This window comes from Arvicanthis niloticus, chromosome 17, assembly GCF_011762505.2.
Source record: "Arvicanthis niloticus isolate mArvNil1 chromosome 17, mArvNil1.pat.X, whole genome shotgun sequence".
NCBI classification, from domain to species: domain Eukaryota; kingdom Metazoa; phylum Chordata; class Mammalia; order Rodentia; family Muridae; genus Arvicanthis; species Arvicanthis niloticus.
In genome coordinates this window covers 11,927,962-11,955,625 of record NC_047674.1, presented here as the reverse complement: position 1 = coordinate 11,955,625, position 27,664 = coordinate 11,927,962, and the positions used below count along the sequence as shown (strand labels likewise).

The following is a 27,664-nucleotide window of genomic DNA, read 5'->3' as shown; positions in this document are numbered from 1 at the left end:
GAGACACAGTCTGAGACCTCACCCTGGTGGCCAGCTGTACTTAGTACCTCTCTTGTCTGCTTCCAGCTCCTTTACCCTGTGCTGTGAGGCAAGGACAGGTGAGTGGCTGCCTCAGCTCAGGCAGGGCCCTAGGGACAGGGCTGCTGGCTCTGATTTTGCTCCTTCTGGAACCAGATTTCTGCTGATGGGCTGGCTGTGAACTCTGAGGTCTCCTTTGGAAACCACTCTGCCAGGTAGGCTGTTGTCCTCTTCCTGGATGCTTGAGCCATGGGGAGGACAGAAGGGAGATGGACTCCAGAAAATTGAGGCACCTGGAACTCACTGAGGTTCCGTGGTCTGAAAGCTGAGCAGCAGTGTTGGGGCTTACTCTTGGAGCCCAGAGGTCTACCTGGCACAGTGTCTGCTCTAAGCTCTAGCGAGGCAGGAACAGTGTTCAGTGTGGCTTTGAATAGCGCACCCTGCCCTAAGGACCCAGCATTACACCTGCTCATAACAGATCACAGATCCTGTCTGGGATCTTTGGTTGGGGCTCCTTTGTCTTCCCTGTCCCACCCATCAGATGACACGTGCTCTGCAGCCTTTGTCCAAGGGCACCCTGTGGTTCTTACTGGCTCCCAGGGTTCCCACATTGTAGTGCTGAGTCCTAGCAGGAGCTGGGTTTGGGCTTATGGCTACCATTCCAGGCCTCAATTTATCTCAATTAAGGGGTTAGAATGAGAGCAATGTCATTCCTTTCCTGCCCGTCAGAACAACAGCCCTGCTCCCAGCCTCCTCCTTCCAGGACCACAGGTCACAGGCTGGTATGGAAACCCCATAAAACTCCCTAAGTGATTGTACTCTTCCTTGCTGGGAGAGCCTGGGGTTCTAGCAGTAGGTCCTCCAGAATCGTGGCAAAGGCAGATGGCCTTAAAGGACACTGTCTATCCTTCATGGCCCAAATGGCCCTCTTCCATAGGTAAAGGAAGAAGTGGGGAGTGGTTGTGTGGCAACCTCATAGTGTGCCTTACCCAGAGTGAAAGCACTCAGGGACAAGAGGGGTCCACACTTGGGTGGTTGGGTGGATGGGTCCATGAGTGGGTGGGTGGGTGGGTGGGTGGATGGCTCTTTCCTGGAGCTACTGAGCCAGGATGTGGGGATCCTCACATGCCCACATTGGGACAGTACTGTCTGGCCCTAGCAGAGCCCTTGCTAGTCTAGGCTCTGCCACAGTGTCAGGGTTGGCTCTCATTGGTATCCTCTCTAACCACTCCATCCTCTGGCTACACTGGCCTTGGTGTGGTACAGGAGTGAGATGTTGCGGAGGCAAGCTGGACAAGAAGACAGCGTGGTGCTGATCGACATGGCCTCCCCGGAAGCAGGGAATGGGTGCTCCTATGGGAGCACAGCCCAAGCCTCAGAGGTATCTTTAACCCTAGGTGTAGTGGCCACCCTTCCTCCTCCTCTCTGGGCTTTGAGCCATGAGGCTTCTGTGTGCTGTGTGATTTGGGAGCTCTCCCATCCCAGTCAGGACTTACCTATACTTGCCCTGTCCTAGAACCCTTGAAAAGTGGGTACAGCATCCACATGCACCCCCCAGCTTTGGATGACAAGGGGACAGATGTCTCCTTGACACACAAGTCACCATTCACCTCCCTCAAACTTGAAGGGGCAGGCTCAGGTGAAGGGAGAGAAGACAAGGGTAGGACCAAGGTCTAGGGTTTGGTCCCTCTCTGCCAGAACCACTGTGATATTGGCCATGAAATACAGAATACCCATTTACACTCCACAGACCCAAAGAAGCTAAAAAGGAAGGGAGGCACAGGGAGGATGCTGGTATCTCACTTAAGCAGGGGAAATAGAATGGTCATAAGGGGCAGATGAGGGGAGGGAACTGGGTAGAAGAGGGGATCAGGAGGGGAATGGGATTCAGGATCAGGTGTGGGGAAGGACAGGAGGGATGGCCAGATGATCATGAGAATGAATGGAAATCTGCAACTGACACGGGTGGGGAGGTGGGGGGCATCTCCAGAATGTGACAGAGACCTGGACTAAGGGAGGTCTGGGCACATGTCATATTTTCTGTGGATGTGAGGAATGCAGGGTGGGTGACCCATGGGTTCTGATGCACCCAAAGGCCTACAGATACCGGAAGACAGGCAGCAGGTGCACAGGGCAGCCACACCCTGGATGTTTTGCTGCCTCCACACTTTCTCTTCTGGAAATGGAAAGGTGCTTGTGACCAGTCTCTTGTCTGTTTTGCCTCTAACAATTTGTCAAAAGAGCAGCTCATGAAGGGGACCTGCTCCTGTTAGGAGGAAAAAAAAGAGGGGGAGGAGGAGGAAGAAGAGGAGGAAGAGGAGGAGAAGGAAGAGGAGGAAGAGGAAGAGAAAGAGGAGGAGGAAGAGAAGAAGTGAAAGAGGGGAAGGAGGAGGAGGAGAAGGAGGAGAAGGAGGAGAAGGAGGAGAAAAAGCACTGTAGCCAGGGACATGTCCTGGCTGGGATGAGCAGTAGGGTTGGTAGGCGGGGTTAGAAGAAAGGGGAGGAGATGGCGCTCAAGGTTAAGAGCATGCCTGGGGCTAACTGAGGGTTAGAGTAGGGAACAGAAGTTAGCCTTGGATAGGAGTTTAGTCCCCTGGGAGACAGGTAGAGGCCTTTTGCAAAGGTGAGTAACCGCAGAGGGAGAGTATCTTTGTCTACCCAGCTTCCTTTGGCCTCAGCTGAGCCTCTTTATCATTAAGGCATAGACACTGGTCTTCTGAACAAAACCAAGGAGGCACTCCTTAACTCCTATGGAAGAACAGAGTCCCTGTAGGTTACAAGTTGGAAACAGGAGGGACAGAGAGGACTGTGGAAGGAGGTAGCCGTCAGGACAAGGAGCAGCATGGAAGTGGGCAGGGTGGCAGTGAGTCATCTGATGGTTGGATACTGACTGTGTTCATCCTTCCTCCAGGCAGGTAAACAGCAGGTGTCCCCCAGCAGAGTTGGGAGCTCTGCCAAACCCCCAATTGGTAAGCCACCTGAACTCTGTTGGTCCTGGGGTGGGTGACAGCAGGAAGCCAGTAGGCTTAGATAAGCTCAAATAACCAGGCGTCCTTGTGATAAGGCCTGTGTGCTGGGGTGAGGGAAGAGCTTCCTGCAGAGCCAGGGGTTGTCAGGGAGATAACAGCAAGTTGATGGTTCTGGATGGAATGGCTAGGTCATAAGGCAACTCAACATCTAACCTTTTATGTAGCTGCCAAACTGTTTTCCAAAGGCGTGCGTGCAAGAGAAAAGAGTCAAAGAGAGTTCCCTGTTTCACATGGTACCGCGGTGTGTGAGGCCAGGCTCAACCCAGCACAGCCCCACCACGGCGTCTGTGTGGATCAATAGGGGTGAGATGTTACTGAGAAAGAGACTCAAAGTGAGCTGGGACTCAGAGGGGCTGCAGAGATGGCTCAGCAGTTCAGAGCACTGGCTGCTCTTCCAGAGGATCTGAGTTCAATTCCCAGCAACCACATGGCAGCTCACAACTGTCCAATTCCAGGGAATCCAACATCCTTACACAGACATAGTTCACATAGATATACATGTAGGCAAATATCAGTGTACATATGATAAAAATAAATAAATTTTTTTTAAAAAAAGGGCTCACTAATAGATTTGCTTAGGAGACATTAAGCCACACAAGTGGAATTCAGCTAAAGGAGTACTTCCTCCAAACTACTTCAGAAAATAAGTACTGTGTTAATGAGGCCTATTAGAGAGAAGTAAAGCTTAGAATACTGGGATGTAAATATTTACATTCTGGACTGAGCAGCCTTTAGACCCTGAGTCCCATACCAGAGACACGCCTCGAGAGAGGTCACAGCCATGATGAAGTTCCACTCTGTCATAAAGTCCCCTATAAATGTTAAGTGGACAAGATGACCCTGGGTAACAATTCAAAAGAGAATTGTACGCATGCGCACGTACACACACACACACACACACACACACACACACACACGCACGCACGCATGCACGCACGCACGCACACGCGCATGCATGCACACGTACACACACACACTCCTGCCCTCCAGCTCTAACTACAACCAAGGAGAGGGGGGCCTGGGCAAAAGCCACAGAGAAGCCCATGGCTTGTCACTATCCCTGCATCCCCGCTGAGAACCCAGCAGCCCTGCCCTGGGTCTGCTTTCCATTGGCCGGAACCTCTGTCCCCATTGATTCTTGCAGACTTTGTTCTTGTTTGGGAAGAAGACCTGAGAAACCAAGAGAACCCCACGCAGGACAAGACAGACACACATGAGGTCTGGCGGGAGACCTTTCTGGAGAATCTTCATGTGGCTGGCCTGAAAATAGATCAGGTACACCGCAGACAGGAGAGGGTTGTATGGATTCTGTATTTTCTCATGACCTAGAATTTATTCTGCAAGCCTGAGGGCTTACTGCCCTAAGATATAAAGCAAACTAGGCCTTAGGGTCCTGCTGGATACCCACCCTTCAGGAAGCTCCCTCTAGCTAGGGAACCACTGACTCCAGACTAGCGAGACCATGGATCCACCATGCATACTAGGCTCACTCACAGAGGCTAAAGCCTTCAGGGAAGCCAAGAAAACTGCCCCCATCTTTGCTACCCATGGCCTGTCTCCAGTTTTTGTCTATGCGTCATTTGCAGTCACTGTTGGTGTTTATAGGATTTAGCAAATTCAAAGGTCCCTTTGTGTGTTTTATGTAAAGTACCACTTAGAATGGCTTAACGATTTCCAGGAGCAGGAGAAAATGAAGTCCTGGGGCCGGCAAGCAACAGGGGATCTCAACAGGGTGAGGGGTGTGCAGAGCCCTGTCTTACCCCACGCCTTCATGCCAAGTCTTTGTATACATACATATACACATATACATCATATACATCATATACATATACATAGTCTTCATCCTCTGCCCTCCCAGCCCCTTCTTCTGTCCTCAGAAGGGCTGTTGTCATCATGGTCTCCTTCCATAAGAATCAGTTGTGAAACTTCTGTTAATCCTGTCCTATAGCACTTCCACTGGGCTTTGTCTGTTTGATAATAGAGTCTTACTTCTTCCATCTTCTGTGGCCTGGGAGGCTTCCCCACAGCAAGCGCTGTCCAGTCTTGCTGTGGGCTGGTGGGAATTTGATTCATTTCCACTTGACCACCCCACCTGAGGTCTATGACTGGGGCTGTGCCCCCCTTTTCTCAATTTCTGGCCCAATTTACACTGCCATCTGGGACTGAACCAGCACCTCTTCACTCTGAATATTCTCAACACATGTCACTGTTAGACTTTTCCATTTTCTTTTTTTTTTAAGTTTTTTTTGTTTATGTGTATTGTGTTTTGTCTGGATTCATGTCTATGCACCACATGCCCAGTACCCACTGAGATTAGAAAAGGGTGTCAAATCCCCTGGAACTGGAGTTACAGATGGTTGTGAGCTGCCATGAGGGTGCTGGGAACTGAACCTGGGTCCTCTGCGAGAGCAGCCAGTGCCCTAACTGTGGAGCTGTGCAGGGCTCTAACTACTGAACCATCCAGCACTCTAACTGTTGAGCTGGCCAGGGCTCTAACTGCTGAGCTGTCTCTCCAGTCCTGACTTTTCCTTTTCCATTTTCACCAGTTAGCTGATCAGCAGTACCTCAGCCTAGTTTTCTTTTTTCTCTAATTTCTAAAGAAGTTGTGCATTTTTTACACATTTATGAGCCATTTATATTTTCATTATATTTTTTATTGACTTATGATGAAGGCACCTGCTCCCAGCCATAATCCAGTTGAAGCTAGCTCCTAAACCTGGGTAGAATTTAAAATGCATCAAATAGCCGGGCAGTGGTGGCGCACGCCTTTAATCCCAGCCCTTGGGAGGCAGAGGCAGGCAGATTTCTGAGTTCGAGGCCAGCCTGGTCTACAGAGTGAGTTCCAGGACAGCCAGGGCTATACAGAGAAACCCTGTCTTGAAAAAACAAACAAAAAAAATGCATCCAATATACCTATCTTATCAAATACCCTACCTTAGCGACCAAGTACATGGTACAGGGCACCTGCCCCCTTGAGAGCAAAGGCTAGACCAGGAGCTATGCTCCTAGCTGCTTCCCAGCGTCAGCAGAGACGGTAGGACCGTACACCACTAGCCAGGAAAAGACCAAATGTCAAAGTCTGGTGTTCACATATGCATATTGCTTGCAGCCTATCCTAAAATAAGAAATCCAGAGCAGACCCATCTAAGTCCAGGAGCAGTTGTAAAGCCAACCACATTTCTTTGTCATTTGTTCATCCTGTTGGGTCATTTGTCTGTTTCTACTGTTATATAGGAACTCCATGTTTGTTCTGGACGTGTAGATTGCTGGTCACATGTGTTGCTATTGATGAGTTTTGTTACTTTTAACTGACTGTGGACAGAGCTACATTTGCCTCTGTCTCAGTCACTTATTGCTATGAAGACACAATGACCAAGGCAACTCTAACAGAAGAAAGCATTTAACTGGGGCTTCTTAAGTTTCTCCTTAAGAGAGAGTTAGTTTATCATCATGGCAGAAGAACATGGTGGCAGGCAAGGCTGGTGCTAGAGAAATAGGAGAAAGAGAAAAAGAGAGAGAGAGAGAGACAGAGAGACAGAGAGACAGAGAGACAGAGAGAGACAGAGAGACAGAGAGACAGACACAGAAACACAGACACAGAGATTAGGGAGAGAGACTAGAGAGAGAGAGAGAGACTAGGTTTGGCATGGACTTTTGACACCCCAAAGCCCACCTGCAGTGACACACCTCCTCCAACAAGGCCACGCCTCCTCCAACATGGCCACGCCTCCTCCAATAAGGCCACACCTCCTAATCCTTCCAATCATTTCAAAGAGTTCCACCCCCTGGTGACTAAACATTCAAATATACATGACCTTATGGGGGCCATTCTTACTCAAACCACCACAACTTCTGACCTTGTGTCCTTGATAACTTTTATACACACACACACACACAATCCATTCATCACCCATTATCTACCCAATCACTACCTCCCCCAATCCATTGTCCAGAGTACCCTCAGGCTTAAGACTACAATGTAGTTCGTAGTTCTTAGCTCTTAGCATGTCACAACCATCCAGGGGTGCCCCAAATGAGCAGGCTCGGGTCTGCCCCCATGGGCAGGATGTAGTTTCTACATGAGCATTTAGGGGAACCCCAGAGGGCTGTGATGTACAGCAAGGTCTGAGAACCTCTGGAAAAGTCTTTCAACAATATGTCCCTACTCCATAGAGGCTCAGAAGTCTCAACCCCTCCCAGGACTCTGGGCATGTCTTATCTCAGGGCAGTATGGACACTCAGTATTGCAGGATTGGGGCGGGGGAAGGTATAAAATTAACATGTGTCTCTACACAAGGATAACAGTAACAGCCCAAAGAACGGCTCAAACCCATTCATCTTAATGAGTTTACTGGCTTATCTAGGCAGTGATGGCGGACTAACGGGTACTGCACATACCCAAGTCACCACCTACCTACCAAGCTCCCATTCGATATGGCTCTAGTCGATGGCAGAATCAACATAAATCTGGGCTTACAGTGCTGCCTACTGCAAAAAGCAGCAGTGGCTACAATCTTCAACAGCATAAAACACAGACAAAACCAGACTCTGGGATGCTTACTTTTATGTGCACTTCATGGTCCTTGTCTTTGTCAGGGAGTCTGCTGGTCTCAGTAAGCTGTGTTTGACCATGAGGATGGCTTGTTTTGCTGTAGCCTGACTCATAGCTAAATGGAGGCTTGTAGTGACCACCTATCTGTGCCCGCAGGGGTGTACATGTTTCCTAGGTATGTGGGGAACAGTGAGACTTTCCAGAGATAAGTAAAAAGAATGAAGCAGCCACTAAGTATTGCTAGGCAAAGCTGAATTAGCTGCCCCCCCCCCTTTTTTAACCAGAAGACAGGCTATGTCAGTATGATCTCTGAGAAGCCATGAATGGGTCCCCAAAACTTTGAGGGAAGGGTTGCTTTGGATGCCATTACCACAGAAGAGAATGCAAGTGGCATGGGCCTCAGATGTGAGCTCTCTGGAGAGGAGGTGCTGTCACCACCAGCTTTCCGAGGTAGACTTCGGAAGTGAGCGTTCCTACTGAGAAAGTGTGCAGCCATTGGCTGTTCATTGGCACTAAGGCTATGGCATTGTTAGCCGTCTCCTGAGTGTGGATAGACACAGGGCACACAGCCACGCCCTCAGGCCCTCACAGAATTCCCTGGCGCCTGCAGCATGACGTCCAGGACGAGGCCACTGCAGTACACTACATCTTCCTCAGCGCGTCCTGGGCTGTACTCTGTTACTATGCCGAAGACCTGCGTCTGAAGCTGCCTCTGCAGGTATGGGGGATGGACGTAAGGGCGGAGGGGGAGAATGGGATCCCCACCCAGGTCTACATCTGATCAGTCCCAATGCTGAAATGCCAAAACCTTCACTCCTTGGAGGTGTGCCCACTTGGAGACCTCTAGTTTCCCTCCTGTCCACTGTCACATGCCACAGAGTGCCCCAAGGGGTGATCAGGGGATAATGCCCTGAATGGCAAGTTAAGGAATCAGGAAGATCCTGACAGTATGTAGGGCAGCCTTGACTATAAGCTGGCTGAGTCCCCTGCAGCCCCAGAGCCCACAGGGCCATCTGCTGAGGCAGCTCCAGCCTCATGTGCTCAGGGTGCAGGATGGCAGTCTTTTGGTGCCCTCAGGTTGACTTGCCTGAACTGCTTGCTCATAGTGGGCTTTACCAGCCTGGTGTGAGGCTGAGACACACTGTTTGTTCGCTTTTACTCCCTCGTGGTAAGAGTAGCTCTGGTCCTTAATTTAACAGAGCGAGACACTCTCAACCTGAGACCCCAGGAGGGTAAGGGTCCATAGCAGGGTCCCCAGAAGGGAAGGGTCCACAGCAGGGTAAATCGGTAAAAGAGGCTCCCTGATTGAAGAATTGGTCCATCTCCTCCCCAGCAGTGAAGATCTCCCTCTGGACAATTTTCTCTCCAGGAGTTACCCAACCAGGCCTCCAACTGGTCAGCCACCCTTCTGGAGTGGCTGGGCATCCCCAATATCCTGCTGGAGCACGTGCCTGACACGCCCCCCGAGTATTACTCCTGCCAGTTCAAAGCAAGCAAGCTGCAATGGTATGGCATTGCTGTCCTGTTGAGCCCAGCAGGACAGTCTCCTGTGGGTGGGACCAGCCCCCATAAGAACTAGGATGTGTGAATGAGACTATGAGTGAATTAAACATTATGCTTTCTCCCAAATGCTCTCCTCACCTGGGGTTTTCAGAGAACCCATCTGAGTCCCAGGTGAGCCTGCTGAACAGTTGTGTATTGGTGAGCCGTCTGCATTAGTCACAATAGAGTGACTAATATATGACACACATGCCCCAAATCCTAGGAATGGACACACAAGGCTCATGTCAACAATCCATTTCTGTTATCATAACACAATACCCAAAGACTCTGTTGAGAAAAGAGATTTGGGGGCAGGGGGAATAGCTCAACAGATCAAAACACTTGTCAGGCAAGCCTGAGTTCAATTCCTGGAACCTACCAAAAAAGCCAGAAAGGTGTGCTTCTGTAATCCCAGAACTCCTGTGGTGAGATAAGGAAAATTCAGAATTACCCTGATGCTCACAGGCCAGCTAGCCTGGAGTATTTGTACAGCAAAAACTGAAGACAGTCTGCCTCAAGGTGTCTTGGTGCTGGGATCTTGGTGCTACACATGCACTGTGGAATGTGCACACATCATATGCACATGGTATATATGCCCACACAAAGGAAAGAAAACAGGAAATGGGGTCTGATATGCGGTGATCACTGCCAGTTCCTTCTTCCGTCCCACTATACAGAACAAACTGCTCTTTAAAAGAAGAGGTTTGTTTAGTTTACAAGTTAGGAGGCTGAAAGTCCAGAATTGGTGGCCTTAGCTGGTCATTCTCGGGCTAGATATAGCAGCTAAAACACAGTGCGCAGTGGAGACAGAAAGGGAGCTAACGGGGCCCAGAAAGGTAGACAAAGTCGTATTGCTTCTTTTTTTTTTTTTTTTTTTTTTCCCGAGACAGGGTTTCTCTGTGTAGCCCTGACTGTCCTGGAACTCACTCTGTAGACCAGGCTGGCCTCGAACTCAGAACGTCTTGCTTCTTTTAATAACTGAATCTTTCCTGACACTAGAATTAGTCCACTCTAAGAGTGGAATCCACATGACCTCATACCCTTTCCCACCTCAACTCCAGTCCTTTTTGAGTTTCTTGAGTTTTTTGAGATTCTTGCTATGTAGTTCTGGCCATCCCAGAACTCTCTATGTAGATCGGGCTGGCCTTGAACCCACAAAGACCCTGCCTCTGCCTCCCAAGTGCTGGGATTAAAGGGGTGTGGCACCATGCTTGGCTTGCCTCACTCTTAAAAGTTCCACTACTTTGATACTTCACAGCACATAAACTCTCGTGAGACACACTCAGATGACACTCAGATCCTTGCTCTGATCCTGTGTCCTGGGTCAGTGAATTCCTCATTATACCTTCCCTGACTGGTGAGAGAGACAAGATGTGCATGGACAGCCCTGCCTCACTGACTCCAGGGGCCTCCTCACATCCATTCCTGAACAGAGCGAGTGTGTGACCATACACAGCCTGTAGACCTAGCTTCAGTCATTGTTCCCTCTGGTAACAAAGAACCCAGAACGCGTGTGCTTCTCTCCTCTTGCACCGTTAGTCCCTGTGTGCAAGCTTCAGGGCAGGTTCACTCAGGGCTTCGTAGTGAGTTTACGGTTCTGCTCAGGGCTTTGTCCTCTATATGAACTGCCTGCCTTTCCCCTGCCTTGTATGTGTGGTGGGTAGTGTTTGTTGTTGAAGAAAGAAAAAGCAAAAAACGAAAACTGAGTATGATCTGGTGCTGAGGTTGCCCTCCCGGGCCTCTGGGTCGTGGTTCTCTGTCTGTATGTGCTCTTCTCCGACACGTTTGCTCTGATGTCTTTACTTTTGTGTGCCAAAAATCTCCATACTCTTCAATCTCTTGACTTTTCTCACCTCTGCAGGTTCCTTGGGAGTGACAACCAAGACACCTTCTTCACCAGCACCAAGAGGCACCAGATTGTAAGTGGAGTATGTCCACTGAAGACACTAGTCTGATCAGGCTCAGAGAGTCCTGGTGTATCCCAACTACCAACCCTGAGGTCTTCCTGGCCAGCATAAAGCTTTCTGTAACCAAAGGGCTGAAGCCTTAGAGAAAATCCCTGATCTTGCTGCAGAGAGTAATAATATGGCCTGGATGGAGAACAGTGGGGCAGGGCATATCCATATGGCTTTTACTGGACCAAGTGAAAGACATCTCCCTAGCCACTACCTCTCCATAATACTGGGGCCCAGAATTTTATGTTTATGGACCTTTGAGGCAGACAACCAAGATACCATGTTCAGGAGAGGTGATCCTGTTGGCTTGCTAGAACAGACAAAGAAGAGGTCTCAGTATACCCTAAGGCAATCTGTTAAAAACCAGGTTACAGGGGCAGATCTGAGGCTTTAGGGCAGTGGTTCTCAACCTGCAGATCATGACCCCTTTGGGAGTCGAATGACCATTTCACAGGGGTCACCTAAGACCATCAGAAACCACAGGTATTTACATTATCATTTATAACAGTAGCAAAAATACAGTTATAAAGTAACAATGAGAATAATTTTATGGGCTGGGTGTCCCCACAACATGAGGAAAGGTATGAAAGGTTACAGTATTAGGAAGGTTGAGAACCACTGTTCTGGGAGCTCTGCTCCAACAGCATGTGGCCAGAAAGGGTCTAGACAGGCCTGAGCCACCACTTATGACCACCAAAGGGCACTGCTTACAGTGGCCTCCAAAGCCAGAGGTTTCCCACCCCAGACAGGTATCTAAACAGAGCTAACTGTACTGAAACAGGGGACCATGCAAGCCATGGCATGACTAGGCCCAGGTTCCAACCCAGGCTGGACTCTAAAGCCATATGACTCTGACTAAGGCTTCTGAGTTTCTGAGATGAAAGAATGGCTGTTGTCCCTACCAGTGTGCTCAGGAATGTGTGGCTGGGACACAGGACCTGGGTTTCACTCCATCAGTATCACTATCTGTCACTGGGGGCCAAAAGAGGTCATCCAAAGTTTCAGCACCAAGATGGGTCTCCCTGCTATGCCTTTACATGTCCAGTGATGGGTCTATCCCAAACCTATCCCACAGCTATTTGAGATCCTGGCCAAGACTCCATATGGTCATGAGAAGAAAGGCTTGTTTGGGATTGACCAGCTGCTGGCAGAAGGTGTATTCAGTGCAGCCTTCCCTCTGCATGACGTGAGTCTCAGGGCTGGGAGTTGACAGGGTGGACTGTGAGTTACCCCAACACTATTGTCCCCCTTACTTACAGGGAGCAAAAGGATCTTGCCCTCTGTGACTGCTATCCTGGGGTCAGGAATATCAAATACATAGCCTTGGGATGTGACATAGTCAGGGCTAGAGGCTGAAGGTTCCTCCCTTGCTAGGAGTCCCCAGTAAATATACTAGGTCCCACTCCAGGTACTAAGGCTGGGTTCCTCAGGCAGCATCTCTCAGTACAGAATATAGGAAAGTCTCTGGTACCCTTCTCCCTACCCAGAAGCCGAGCAGTCTGGGGCAGTGGCAGAGAGACATTTTCCACACCAGCTGCCTGGCACTGCCCTGACACCCAGACTACCATCTTTGATGCAGCCCAAATGTAGGTCAGGATGTTACTAATGCCCCAGTTTTTCTGCAGCTTCTACCACACAGGAGAGACCTGTAGAGTAATTTTAAAAGGTCTTGAGTCATGTGGGCACATGAGGCCCTGGGGACAGTCCTGCTTAATATCATGTAGATAAGTGAAATGAGTGTAGAAATATCAGGCCACCAACACACACAGACATACATACTACATACATATAGACAGACAGACAGACATACCATGCGTGTGCACACATACACACCACACACAAACAGACACACAAAGACATATATACCACACACAGACATATATACATACCACATACCACACACACACACAGTCAGACATACCACACATATGACACATACACACACAGACACACATAGACACACACAGACATACATACCACACACAGACACACACAGACATACATACCACACACAACACACACAGACATACATACCACACACAGACACACAAAGACATATATACCACACACATACATACATACATACCACACATGAATATGCACATACAGATATGCACACAGTCATACGTATATACATACTACACACACACATACACACACCATATACACACAGAGACATACATACACACCACACACACACCACACACACACATACACAGCATCTGCGCCAGGCCTGGAAGACCTCACAGGGCTATTGGTTAACCTACATCCCAGCTACTGTTCTGACCAGCTCTTTCAGATTCGTCCACTGACCTGGACACTCAGCAGTCCCAGGAATCAAGGAGCTCGACCTATATTTCCCTTCAGACCCTTCTTGGCCCCACCCCTCTATGATTCTGATTATGTTTTCTCCTTAGAGCATCATCCGCTAGGGTCCATGCCATTTGCCTGCACTGGAGGGTGGAGTTGTGGGTTTGGGTCATTCCTAAAGTTCCCATACTTAGAAGTATGTCCTGTGGGAGGACTAGCAGGGAGAGAAGAAGCCCAGTGAAGAAGCCCAGCCCAATGGCCTCTTATTCCCAGGGTCCATTTGCTGCAGTCCCAGAGAGTTCACAGGTCCTGGGTCTTAATCAGCGTCAAGTTTTATTCCAGCACTGGGCTCGCTGGGGCAAGTGGAGCAAGTACCAGCCACTGGACCATGTGCGAAGATACTTTGGGGAGAAGGTGGCTCTCTACTTCGCCTGGCTTGGTGAGTCTCATCTTGATGCTTGGTCCTTGTGTTCTAACAATCTACCCTCTGGGATAGCTCTACTCCCAGGCCTTACTTCCCTGATAATACAACAGATACTAGGCACTGCACTGGGAGCCCCTTAGTTTGTGGGGTCCCTTGTGACCCCAGCTAGACTCTTTTGGGAAACCCCCTCAGGAACTCCTACTCTGAGACATGCCTATGGAAGGGTCTGCTCCAAACCATCCTCCGCTCTTCTCAGTCCTTCTGGCATCTTCAGAGACTAGCTGCCTTCCCTCAGGTCTGCCTTCTGACCTTTCTTCCCCATCCTGGGGTTTGCCTTTCCTGCTGTCCAGTATGGCCATATTGGAGAACTTCAGAAAAGGGTGGGGGAGAAGGACTCTTAATCTAGGCTCCAGACAGAAAACATTTTATTGGTGTCTTCCTGGCCTCACAGGGTTTAGTAGGGAGGGACCAGAACACGAGGCTGTGGTCTGAGCTGACCCTACAGGAAGCAGGTAGATGCATGTTTGATGGATGTAGGTACCTCTGGGAACCTGGATGTGATCCATTGAGATAATGCCCAGGTAGGGTGTGGGGATAAGGGAGGATCTGGAATGATTCACACCTTCTCTGGGGCTTGAACTGCAGTGAATCCTGTGCCTCTCAGAAAGACATTAGTGAGCAGTTGCTTGGAGATGAACAAGTGCTAGGAGATAATATCAGGAGGTGAAAGGCCCAATGGGGGCTGGTGAGATGGCTCAGTGGTTAAGAGCACTGACTGCTCTTCCAGAGGTCATGAGTTCAATTCCCAGTAACCACATGGTGGCTCACAACCATCCATAATGAGATCTGATGCACTCATATGGGTGTCTGAAGACAGCTACAGTGTACTTACATAAAATAAATAAATTATTAAAAAAAAAAAGAAAGGCCCAATGGGATGGAGTCAGAGGGACACTGGTACTTAGCCAGCATGGTGAGAGAGTCCAGAGATGAGGGCAGATGCCCTGAGCCAAGGGCAGTAGCCAGGGGAGACTCCTGAGTCTCTCAGGATCCTTCCAGATGTTCTAGTACACACTGGACTAAGCCTGAGCTCCAGAAAGCAAATACACCCCTAGGACAACCAATTTCTAACAACTGGACTCTTGTGTCCCCTTTCAGGGTTTTACACTGGTTGGCTCCTGCCCGCAGCAGTAGTGGGCACAGTGGTCTTCCTGGTGGGCTGTTTCCTGGTGTTCTCAGACATACCAACGTAAGTGGCCTCTCTTCAGTGCCTAAGCCTTCCTGTGCCTCATGAGGGTGCATGGCTATGGGGTTCCCAAGCACCAGGCCCTGTGTAAAACTGGGGTGGAGGTGTGTGGTAAGTGCAGCCTGCTCTCCTGAGGTCACGGCTAGAAGTCAGACTGGACAGAGATGCCCCAGGCTGACAGATGGTCAGGGGTGTCCCTAGGCTGGTACTAACACTCACCTTTTGTCCTTAGAACACCGTAGGCATTTCCTATAAGTGACTGGCTTTGTGTTTTATTTTATTATGCAAATGAAAACTCTAAAGAATTACCTTCTGTTGCTACTGTTGCATATACTCAGAATCAACCACTTTTAAAAGAAGTGCTTGTTGGGACTGGAGAGGTAGTTCACTGGAATGCTTGTCGAGCATGCTCGAGCCCTTGGCACCTCATAAACCAGATGTGGCAGTACACACCTGCAATCCCAGCATTCAGGAGACGGGTACAGGAGATTTAGAAATTAAAAGAATTCTTCCACTACATAGCAAGTTCAAGACCAGCCTGAAAGTTGTGAGACCCTGTCTAAATAAATAAATAAATAAATAAATAAATAAAACATTAACCAAAAGTTCCAGGGCTGGAAGAGCAGTGGTGGTGTGAAGGGGAGGAAGTGGGTACAGCTCCTGGAACTGCGTGCACACCCCACAGGCAGGAGCTGTGCCACAGCTCGGATAGCTTCAACATGTGCCCACTGTGCCCCGACTGTTCTTTTTGGCTGCTCTCCAGTGCCTGCACCCTGGCCCAGGTATGGAATGAGAGCTGGGGGTCAGGGTGGTGAGGGCCGGCATCTCCTGTAGGTCCTGGCCCTGTGACGGCAGAACCCTCAGCAAGCTCTGTCAGCTGCTGTCCCCTAACCTGGCATTCAGGTTAGGTGGGATGCATGACTCACAAACGACTGACAAGAGAGTCCCGGAGTCTCCCATTAGCTATATGGCTGTCAGTTTGCTTTCTATTGTCATAAAAGACCGTGTTCTGATCACAGCCCAAAATGAAGAGAGATAAGGACAGGAACCTGGAGGCAGGAACTGAAGCAGAGGCTCTGGAGAAATGCTGCTTCCTAGCTTGTTCACAGCCTCATTCTTAGCTTTTCCCCTCCCTCCCTCCCTTCCTCCCTCCCTTCCTCCCTCCTTCCCTCCCTCCCTCTGTTCCTCCTTTCCTTCCTTCCTTTTTTCCTATCCTCCTTGTCTTTTCCTCTCATTTTCTTTCTCTTCCTTTTTCTTCTTTTCTGTTTTATTTTTTCACGACAGGGTTTCTCAGTGGGGTGGTGGTGGCATGCATCTTTAACCCCAGCATTTGTGAGGCAGAGGCAGGCAGATCTCTGTGTGTTTAAGGCCATCTGGTCTTCAGAGCAAGTTTCAGGACAGCCAGTGCTATACAGAGAAACCCTGTCTCAAAACCCCTCACTCCCCCAAAAGAGATCACATCAAGGGTGCCAGGGACACATCTTTTGAGAGTCACAACCTAACCCCTCCCCCACCAAGCCTCCAAACTTCCTGACCACCTTGTGCCCAGCATTGCCCAGTTCCACTGACTCTAAGAAATTAAAGTCTCCTCTCAACATGCTCAGGTCAGACAAACCCAAGTCAGGCACAAGTGGGACCAGGTGAGTGAGACTGAGTTGTGCGCTGAAGATGTGGTTTACTTGCTAGAGGTCTTAGCATCCGTGAGACCCTGGGTTTGACCCCCTACACCACATGAACAAAGATGGTAGTGTGTACCTGAGATCCCAGAGTTTTGGGGCTGGTAGGAGGATCAGGAGTTTGAGGTCATCCTTAGCTGGCGAGTTTGACGGTATTCATTTTTTTTTCTTTTTTGAGATTTATTTATTTATTACTTTATGTATATGAGTATACTGTCACTGTCTTCAGACACACTACAAGAGGGCATCAGATCCTATGACAGATGGTTGTGAGTCACCTTCTGGTTGCTGGGAGTTGAACTCAGGACCTCTGGAAGAGCACTCAGTGCTCTTAACCCCTGAGCCATCTCTCCAGCCCCTTTGACGATATGACGATATTCTTAAAAAAACAAAAAACAAAACGAAAAAAACAAAACAAAAACCCCCCAACCAAACAAAAAAACATTCCCAAGAATGAAACTAGTTACTGTGGCTCCTGGGTAGACTCCCTTTCCCCATGGATCTCCTGCACTGTGGTGAGCCTGCGTGGAAAGATACTCCAGCTCCAGAGAACTAGGCCTGTGAAAGGACCATCAGTCCTTGGGAAAAAGACCCGGAGTCCCCTTTTCCCTCTTTCCCCTCTAGGCTGGGCGGCTCTTCGACCATGGCGGCACCGTCTTCTTCAGTTTGTTCATGGCACTGTGGGCGGTGCTGCTTCTGGAGTACTGGAAGCGGAAAAACGCCACGTTGGCCTACCGTTGGGACTGCTCAGACTATGAAGACATTGAGGTAAGTGAACTGGGCTGGACGGCTTCTGGCAAGGGTCACACCCTGTTGAGCATGGCTCCCTTTCAGGAGAGGCCTCGGCCACAGTTCGCCGCAACGGCCCCCATGACAGCCCTGAACCCCATCACGGGGGAAGACGAGCCGTACTTTCCTGAGAAGAATCGTGTACGCCGCATGCTAGCTGGTTCTGTGGTACTCTTGATGATGGTATGTGGATCCTGCCATCCTGCCTCCGTCCTCTGCCTCTGTCTTCCTGAGCCACAAGGGTTGTTCCACTCTGCAGCTCCAAAGACCCTCACTGACCCCTACAAAGGCACTGAGCCCAGAGCCAAGCTATGGGCTCTCAGAATGGGGTGTGCATGTGTATGTACCATGAGGGGTTCTGGAAGCATTTCCCCATGTGCGGCACAGGGCACCCATTAACAAGGGAATGGACTAAAAAAATAATCCCTTTGGTACCTTCTAGTCAAAGACTGCTTGAAAGTACCCCAACCTTTTCCAAGTGCCATGGTCCCAATTCAGGACTGTAAGGAGGCGAGTGAATGGGACAGGGACACAGTTCTCTAACACCACCCAGTATAAGAGTATAAGAACAATATACAGTAAACACCTGGCACCCTGTCCACCCTCCCAGTCCCAACCTGGCCGCCTCTGGAGGACCCATGGGACACAGGCAGGCTGCAGATAGGAGTCCCTGGAAAAGGAACCTGTATGCCGTGGACCCAGAAGCTGTGGGTGCTGGGGCCACAGCAGGGGGCTCACACCTCCTTGGTCCTGCAGATGGCTGTGGTGATTATGTGCGTTGTATCTATCATCCTTTACCGAGCCGTCATGGCTGTCATTGTGTCCAAGTCAAACAACGCCTTCCTCTCAGCCTGGGTGAGTGTCTGCTGCCTGTCTTCTGACCCTCCCACCCCACCGGTCCTGTACCTGCTCTGATCACCCGTTTCCTGTCAGGCTTCACGGATTGCCAGCCTCACAGGGTCAGTGGTGAACCTTGTCTTCATCCTCATCCTCTCCAAGGTCTATGTGGCCCTGGCCCAGGTCCTAACAAGATGGGGTGAGCACTGAGCACTGGCCAAAGCAGATGGAAGTGTGAACTGACCAATGTAGACCCTTACTCCCAAGGGGTTTCTGGACCTTCCCTCAGAGATCTGCTTAAAATGGTACTGGCAGGGCCTTAGGGAGAGGAAGGCCACGGGCACTCAGCCAGGGGGCCTTGCTTCTCCAACTTTCCTCACCAGACCCTTCCAGCTTGTGCAGCCCTCAGGGTGAGACCAGATCCTCTAGAGCAAGGACTTGGAGCTCTGTCAGGTTGGCTAGGAGTGAGGCCGAGCTAGGATGAGCTAAGCCCACCCCAAATGTTTACCAAGTGTACACAGCCTCCGTATCTGTCTCCAGGATGTTTCTCTCTTTGAGTTTTCCCAAAAGCAAATGCTAAGGAGGAGGCCTAACCACTCATCCCACAAGGCTTTGCCTATACAACCCCTGGCCAAGGCCCCGAGGAGAGGGGACAGAGCAAACTTGGGGTACAATGATCATGGATGGAAAGGGAATACAGGACTAAGGGAGTTCCCCAGGTAGGTGCCAGAGCAGTTCTTACTTAAGAGGGCATAGCTAGCAGTGTTCCAGGGAGAATGAGCAGAGAAGCTGGAGCTGGGGTACATGCTCCCACAGCTGTGGGGCTTCGGGTCCCCTTTCTCTCAGATTGACCTTTTATGTTTCCACATTGGTCTTGGTAATTTTTTTGCACTGTAGCTCGGGCCTCGCTCAGCTTTGACCAGAAAATTACTTGTCCCTGAACACCCCCACAATTCCCCAACTCATCTGCACATACTCTAAAAAGATGGTTTATTTAATGCATGTGTGCTCAGTTGTCTCATGGATCGTGTGTATTATGGTGCATGTGTGGAAGTCCCAGGGAAGTTTGTGAGGGTTAGTGTTCTCCTTCCATGTGCGCTCTGGGGATGGAACGCAGGTCATCAGACTTGGCAGCAAGCACCTTTATTCACTGAACCATTTTACTGGCCCCCTATATACTATTTTAACGAGAATGCAAATGTTTGGTTTTAGTTTTGTTTTGTTTGTTGTTTTCTGTCCACAATTCCAGACATTTGTAATTATATTATTTACTTCTTTTGGCATAACTGTGACCAAAATACCAGACAGAATGACTTAAGGGTGGAATTATTTATTCCTGATCACTATTTCAGAGGTCCATCACAGCAGGGAGGGTAGGTTTCTCAGGAAGGAAGGAGGGGAATATAGGAAAGAATCAGGGGACACTTGCTTCTCCAGGTAGGCCCCAGCTGTTACCAACACTGGTATTATTATCAGCATGTGTTTGCCACCGAGAGATCGATCCATTGATAAGGTCAGAGTCCTCATGAGTTACTTTCCAGAAACACCCTCGTGGTCAGACCAATGGCTGTGCTTTACCAATACCCCAGACATCTTGCAGGCTAGTCAAGCAGACAGGAATTACCACCACTCTGACCAACATGCTTTAGGGTAATTTTGAAATTAAAAGTTTAGGACTGCTGTATGTTGACCCTCTCCTTTAATGAATTTCTTTAAAATATCTGGACAACAAACATGGCTTCCTTCTCACCCTGGGTGGTGGGGTGGTCTCATGGGAATGGGGGCAGTGCAGTGTACACTGGCCAACATCCCCGGGGACTGAGTGAAAGTCCCAAATGTACAGAGATGCACCGGACGCAGACTGCGTTTGAGGACGCCTTCACCTTCAAGGTGTTCATCTTCCAGTTTGTGAACTTCTACGCCTCACCTGTGTACATTGCCTTCTTCAAAGGCAGGTAGGTGGTCACCCTCCCAACATGTCACCTCTCCCCTGCAGCTCAGCTTTGCCCCACCCTGTCTGGTGTGCTCAGCATGGGGGGGGGGGCTAGGGCAAAAACACTGAGAAAAAATGATATCCACTGGGCTTAGAGGTGACAAGGGTCAAGCCTGTGTGTCTCCCAGGCCAGGCCTCAGGGATGGAAAAGAGGGAGGAGACAACCAGACCCCAGTCCTTCACAGCCTCACACCTTGGATCCTGGCAGGTTTGTGGGATACCCGGGCAACTACCACACTTTGTTTGGAGTCCGAAATGAGGAGGTGAGTGTACTGAGGACACATCCAGACAGAAAATGGGGGCTGTGCTACCTCTGTACCCACTGAGGCCTTGCTTTGCTGTTCTTCTTCCTGCCCACCTCTCACCATTGTCCAAGCCAGTGACAGAATCTACAGATGCTTCCCAGGCCTCTTGACCTCATTGGCCCTAGGTCCTGATTCAGAACCACTGTGTAGAGAATGCTCACACCATGGGGTCCAGCCCTACTCTCCTTTAACCCAATGCACAAGCAAGAGGCATCTAAGCCCTTAGAATGCCCCCTGTGAGCCATGTCACTGCCAAGGTCCCTGCAGTCTGTGAGAAGTCCCGAGCTCAGTGCCCAACAGCCTCATTGTCTGGGGTCCTTCCATGGCTGCTGTCTTCCACTAAGCCTGGTGTGCTCCGCTTGGCCTTGGGACCCAAGCCTGGCTTCTCAAATGTGCCTCAGGAGGCTTTTGCAGAAGATGACATGTGGGTTCCCCAGGAGGTGATAGAGCTTTGAGACCCCAAGCATAGATACAAAGAAGGAGTAAGGAGTCAACCCTATGTTGCCCAGACTCCCCAAGAATTGTCTTTACACTTCTGGCCTTGCTGAGGGCCAAGTGGGGCTAGTCAGAGGCACAGGGAGTGTGTGGGGACATCTGGAGCTGTTAGTTGTGGAGCTGAACTTGGGGAACATGGGGGCCCAGCGGCCATCACTGAGCATCAGGTCTGAAAGACCCTTCTCTTTTCAGAGGAGAAGGAAGAACAACAATCTTCCCAGGGCCTGAGTTATTACCTCATCTTCCTGCAAGAAGGCTCACTTCCCAGAGGGAATCTGTTCCCCTTACTTCAAGGGGAAGAAGTTGTGTGGGGAGACGCAGAGCCAGTAAATACTGCAACCTGGCCTCTTCCTCAGGAGCAGGGTGGTGGCTGCTCTGCCATATTAGGTAGTTCTTAGCTCTTGGTGAAATAGCCAACGGAGAGATATCTACTTAGGCGAGAAAAGGGTGACTTATTTGCTCATGTGTTGAAATTATTCAGGACTCTGTGGGTTTGAGAATGGCTGGATCGATCCCTGCCCCCCACCGGCTAGGTTCTCACGCTTTTCCCCACCTGGTGACCATGATGATATCCCACAGTATGGCCGAGCTTCCCCTGCATGGCATGGATACCCAGAAACTCCCTGGCTCTGGCTCTTCACTGACCTACATCTTGGGTGTTTCCTGGAGCCTGTGGCTGCAGTCTACAGCCACCCAGTGGTTGTTCTCATACATAAGTGAAGAGACATGGGGAGGGCTGATCTCTGCTATCCTCATGGTACTCCAGGCATGGCCTATGAAGATGTAGGGGTAGAGAAGCAGCCACCTTTGGAGCTAAGAGAAAGCTATGTGTTCCTGGTCCCTCCCCCTCAGCTAACCAGGAGTTGTGTTCTGCAGTGTCCAGCTGGAGGCTGCCTCAGTGAGCTGGCACAGGAGCTCCTCGTCATCATGGTGGGCAAGCAGATCATCAATAACGTGCAGGAGGTTCTGGTCCCGTGAGTCAACCCACCCTGCCCTCACAGCTTCTAGGGACCAGGGTTTCCTCAGAGCGCTCGAAGAGTAAAGGGGAGGCAGGATGTGTCAAACCTCCGGACCTCTGTCATACTGCAGAGGTCTACAACAGCCTCTCTAATTTGTTGCTGTGTCTAAGGTGTTAGAGAGCCTGTCACCAGCACTGCCCCTGGACATTTCAGTGAGGGGAGGTCACATAGGCCAGCATGTGCTCCCTACCAGCACAGATAAGCAAGAGGGGGGCCTTGGTTCTCCAGCTTGACCTCTAGACTCATGCCTGTACAGATCCCCTTAATAGGGACCAGCTCCTCATCCCTGTCCCACTAGCTGGAACTGTGCCCCACCCCCTCTTATAGGCTAGAGTCCTCCAAAGGGTCTGCCTGGGAATAGTCTTCTGCCTAGAGGCTACACCAACCCAGATGCCCACTACCATCCTCAAAAGGCAGCGTTGGCCCTGACGTGGCAACCATAGCAGTCTCTCTCTGGATGCCTCCTGACTTCTCTGACAATTAGTGGGCCCAGGAAGTAAAGGGTGTAGCTCAGTGTCTAGCAAGTGCAGAGCGCTTGAGGAAGCCAACAGACACCTGTGCCCGCATACAATCTGATAAGTGACACACTTGATCTGTACATGATATCTCGGGACTTCTGACCAAACCACATACACATAGGACTGACACATGCCTCCTGGGTGTGATGTTGCCATCCCACCTATGTGGCCCCAGTATGATGAAGCCAACATATCTGGCCCCATGGCCTCTGCTTTCTGGAGGCTCAGGTCTTACCCTCACAAGCTCCTTCCTAGCTTTGGTTTGGTTTCATCCCCTAAAGGTCCTAGGAGCTGGGTTGACTTTTTGAAGACACAACAGGGAACCAGAAGAGCAAACTGTATCATGTCCCACAGAGTGTGTGTGTGTGTGTGTGTGTGTGTGTGTGTGTGTGTGTGTGGTAGGGACTTAGAGTATTCTGACCTGCAACAACTACAACCCCTTGCCCTGCCTAACTTGGCCCCAGAGAACAAGAGCATCCAGGGTGCATGTTCTCTCAGACTAGTTCAGCCGTCAGCTGGATGTGTGATCAGCCATGCCATTTCCCGCTTTCCACCTGCAGAAAGCTGAAAGGCTGTTGGCAGAGGTTGTACTCCAGGAGGAAGAAGGCTGGCATGGGGACCCACCCAGCACCTTGGGAGGCTGACTATGAGTTGCTGCCTTGTGAGGGGCTGTTTCATGAATACCTTGAAATGGGTAAGACCCGCCTTGCAGCCACTTGCCCCGGCATACCCTGAAATGCAATGTACCATTGGTGTGTGTGTGTGTGTTTGGTGGGGGGTAAGTTAGGCCTGCAGATATCTTGAGAAGAGATGAGGTGGCAACAGAGCCAGGCAGGGTGGGTGGAAAGGTTTGGAGAGGCTTAGGAGCTGAGGCTGTGTATTAGGGAAATCAGGTCCAGGGGCAGGGCCAAGGTTCTCCAGCCTGTGAGGGCAGGCACACCTGGGCCACGTCAGCCTGGAGAACGAATTTTCTCCAGTGTTTTCCTCAGTTGTGAAACAGGCAGCCGAGTGGTGGCCCATACCCATAGCTTGAAGGGTGAGATGATTTTGAGGTCAGGGTTTTGTTGAGATCTGGCACAGGCATAACTTAGCACAGTTTCTCAGCCGAACACATGACTGACTTGGTAACCAAAGCATAACCAGTAACAGTTGCAGAATCATTCTGTGGGTAAAAAAATAGGGCCGCTTTCAGTGAGCAGGTTGATACAGTGTATCCTAATGCCTTCAACAATGGCCAAGGAACTCCCTGGCAATTTTACAGAAGATCCTGTAAGATAAATTGGGGACATGTTTTAAAGCCAGAAGCAGGTTTTGCTCTCCTGCCTGCCATTAAAAGTCCCTGACTTCAGGTGTATTAGGTGGCCAAGGCCATCCAGGAGCACCAAGATTATAACAGTGCATATCAAGGCTCCCAAGCTCAGGGGGCAGTCAGTGGGTCTTGCACTGAATACAACATGAGGGGAAGAAATGGAGTGAAATGAACTTCCCAATACTCTGGTGGGCAAGCTGGGCGTCCCTTTTCCATCCCCTACCACGGGTGGTCTGAGAGGTTTAACAGCTCCTGCTCTGCAGTGCTGCAGTTTGGATTCGTCACCATCTTCGTGGCCGCCTGCCCGCTGGCGCCGCTTTTTGCCCTACTCAACAACTGGGTGGAGATCCGCCTGGATGCTCGCAAGTTCGTGTGCGAGTATCGGCGCCCGGTGGCGGAGCGCGCCCAGGACATCGGCATCTGGTTCCACATCCTAGCCGGCCTCACACACCTCGCAGTCATCAGTAATGTGAGCGCTCGGCCCGCCTGCTGGGTGGTGCTGGGTGGTGCTGGCTAGTGGTGGTGGTGACCTCGCTGTGACCCCTCGCCCGCAGGCCTTCCTGCTGGCCTTCTCCTCCGACTTCCTGCCACGTGTCTACTACAGCTGGACGCACGCCCCTGACCTGCGTGGCTTCCTCAATTTCACGCTGGCGCGTGCCCCGCCCACCTTTACCTCCATACACAACCGCACTTGCAGGTGAGCTGAAGTCAGAGCATGTGGAGTTTGGCTTTTTGTACTATTGACTCATCCCTCCCGTCCCGCATCCCCCAGAGATGTAGGGTTTTGTTGTTTGGCTTTCAGCACGATCTCTCACGTACAGAACCAGAGAGGAAGAGTAGGGGAAATAGAAAGGCTGAGTCTAGATGGTCCGCTTGCCAGCTTCAGCTTAACCCTAGGAAGCTACTGAATCTTGTTTCTCTGGCAGGTACCGGGCTTTCCGGGATGATGATGGACATTATTCCCCGACTTACTGGACTCTCCTGGCCATCCGCCTGGCCTTTGTCATCGTGTTTGAGGTATCCAAGGCATCTGAAAGCTCTTGCAATGACTCCCATCCCCTTGCTGGCCCCTGTACTTAACATGATGCTCCTGACTTGCTTTGCCTACTAATCCTGTGGCACGGAGGTCAGTGTGACCAACAGAACTCCCACTCTGTTTTCCAGCCAAATCAAAATTCTGTGTCTTACTTTCCCTTGCTGGCCGGCCCTGGCTCATGAGCTAGCCCCTGAATGCTTTTGCAGATTGGAAGGTGCTATGGGGAACTCAGAAGGGCTAGCTGGTCTCTGACGTAGACCTCTGCTCCTCCGTTTCATCTCCTGCCCTGAAACTCCAGTTCCACCTACCTGGGCAGCCTACCTGGTCCCCTGAAGGCTAGTCTGGGCTTTTGTTTTACAAGGGTTGGGGGTGGGGCTTCTGTCCCCAGCATGTGGTGTTCTCCGTTGGCCGTTTTCTGGATCTCTTGGTTCCTGACATCCCAGAATCCGTGGAGATCAAGGTGAAACGGGAATACTACTTAGCTAAACAGGCACTGGCTGAGAATGAGGTGAGCACCCAAGCCCAACCTATTGGCCTTACAGTCCTGTCCCTCATACTCAGGTCACATGACTAAAGCATGGCCCTTATTTCTGCCTAGTTAGTCCTAGTAGCACATCTACCAAGTGGGTGAAGGACTGAGGGGCTATTTACAGTCCCTTTTGTAGTCAAGCTGACAATTCACTTTCTTTGAGACAGGCTCTTCTTGGAGCAACAGCATCGAAGGATGACCAGCCTCCAAGCTCAGAGCTCAGTCTGGGTCTTCCAGCCTAGGGTGTCTTTGGACTGGTGACTACCTCCTCTCCTTCTTGGAGGTCACAGTAGGGGTTACTGGAGGCTGACACACTTGCCTGGGAGACTGTTGACGATGATGCATCAGGAGACAGTTTACTACCGTGTGTCTTTTGGAGACCATGGTTGTGCTCCCGTCCCCAGCTCAACTCATCCCCACTATTGGTTTAAAGTAACCATGACCCTTGGCTGCCATAGTCCTCTGCTCACACACCCTGCTCAGTCACTACCCCTGCTAGATATTCCTTAAGACTACTCATCTGGAGCTGCTGGCCTTAGGGGCTATCCCCTACTGCCATTCCTAGGTCCCATGAGCCAAAAACTTGTGTCCCATCCCACTTCCCATTCCCCACCCTCCAACCTCCCCATATCACAAGGCAAAAAGGTTGTCTGAAATGCTGGCCTCTGTGGCTCTCAGTTTTGCCGACCATTGTATTCAGAGAGTATCTGCCCTTCCTTTGTGTCACCTAATATCTCTAATGACTTTCCTATCCCTAAACCAAAGGCTGAGGGCCATCTGCATCTTAGTAATGAGGAAGTGGTTTCACACATGGTCCCCCGCCACCATGGCATAACTCTTCTGCCAATTGAAAAGTTAGACTCTGGGGTCTCTGCCTTCTCAGGGCTTTGCTTGTGGTAGTATAGGGTTACATTACCCCTCCTGACCTACCATCTGCCTTTCCTCACATGGTCATTACCAGACACACCTAGCTGTTAGACCTATACCATGTCCCAGGCCACAGTCCTAGGAAGTTTGCTTACCTCTTCCTTTCATACCTAAGTAACCAAGGCCTATGGGTTCTTTCATATCACGGTCTCTTTATCCTGACAGATCAAAGGCCTCTGCCCTATCCCCTTTATCTCCTGTGTGCCTTACAGTGCTGGGCCAGGGACTCAGCACACAGCAAGCACTAAAGGGGGAAGGCTGTGGAGTGAAATCTTACCCCTTATAGTGCAAACAGAAAAAACAGATTCCTGTAACACCTAGTGGGCTTATTCCCCCCCACCCCCAGTGTTTACATACAATTGCTTCTTGAACTGGGTACAATGTGGGCCTTTCCTGTTGCTTGCCTTCTGTTAGCTGGGTTAACTGATGGTTAGTTGCCAGTTATTTCCTAACTTAGCCACCCACTCATGATGGGATAGGTATAGGCCTTTCCTTCTGCCATTTAACTATGCTGGAATAAAGGTCTGAAACTCACTGCTTCTGTGCCTATTTCTGTAGGGTTGTTAGGACTGGTGACAGGAGGGACACACAGTTTTGGAAGGGCTATGAAAATATACACTCCCTTTGAAACCAGTCTTCTAAATTATCCCCCGCTCCCCCCTTAACTCTGGCAACTCCTGATCTCAGATGTGGCTGTGCTCACTCTGACATTCAACACAGACTGAGGCTGCACACTGACGCTGTTGCATGACCACCGGGCAGCCTAGCCAGTTCAATAACTGCGTTTGCCAGGAATAAACGAGAGCCTCTGTTCCATGGCACACATGTCCTTTAAGCTGCTTTTGTTGTGGTCTGTAAAATCTATGGCTGTATGTGAGGTACGTGCGAGGACATGTGCCGCAGCTCCTGTGTGGGAGCCAGTTCTCCCACCTCGGGCTCCCAGGACCGAGTTCAGGCCAGGTTTGGGCAGCGTTCAAATAAAAAACGTCTCATTTAGCATGTCTCAAATGGCATTTGAATACTTCTCACTTGGTGATGTTATCTGGGGAAGTTTAGGTGGTACAGCTTTACTGGCAACAGTTATAACACGGGGGAGCCGTTCCGGTTGGTGCTCTGCTTCATTATTTGTGGTTCAGCATGTGAGCTTTCATCCTG

At 50.3% G+C, this 27,664-nt stretch overlaps 1 protein-coding gene across 2 annotated transcripts; it reads left to right on the top strand.

The window, feature by feature from the left end:
• Ano7 (anoctamin 7) lies at positions 1-27,044 on the top strand. 2 transcript variants are annotated; one of them, XM_034521552.2, is made up of 24 exons: positions 1-233; positions 1,285-1,399; positions 2,930-2,987; positions 4,192-4,322; positions 8,210-8,317; positions 8,969-9,105; positions 11,003-11,060; positions 12,172-12,282; positions 13,680-13,845; positions 14,989-15,079; positions 15,762-15,858; positions 17,377-17,520; positions 17,587-17,724; positions 18,298-18,396; positions 18,475-18,577; positions 20,222-20,333; positions 20,580-20,634; positions 22,048-22,145; positions 23,269-23,402; positions 24,281-24,486; positions 24,572-24,714; positions 24,944-25,034; positions 25,442-25,561; positions 25,750-27,044. In XM_034521552.2, the coding sequence occupies exons 2-24, from the start codon at positions 1,292-1,294 to the stop codon at positions 25,822-25,824; spliced, it is 2,583 nt and encodes an 860-aa protein (XP_034377443.1). In that variant the 5' UTR covers positions 1-233; positions 1,285-1,291; the 3' UTR covers positions 25,825-27,044. The 2 variants fall into 2 exon arrangements, with proteins under 2 accessions (XP_034377443.1, XP_076770823.1); XM_076914708.1 differs by having other exon boundaries at positions 17,377-17,724.
• The last annotated feature ends 620 nt before the right edge of the window (positions 27,045-27,664 follow it).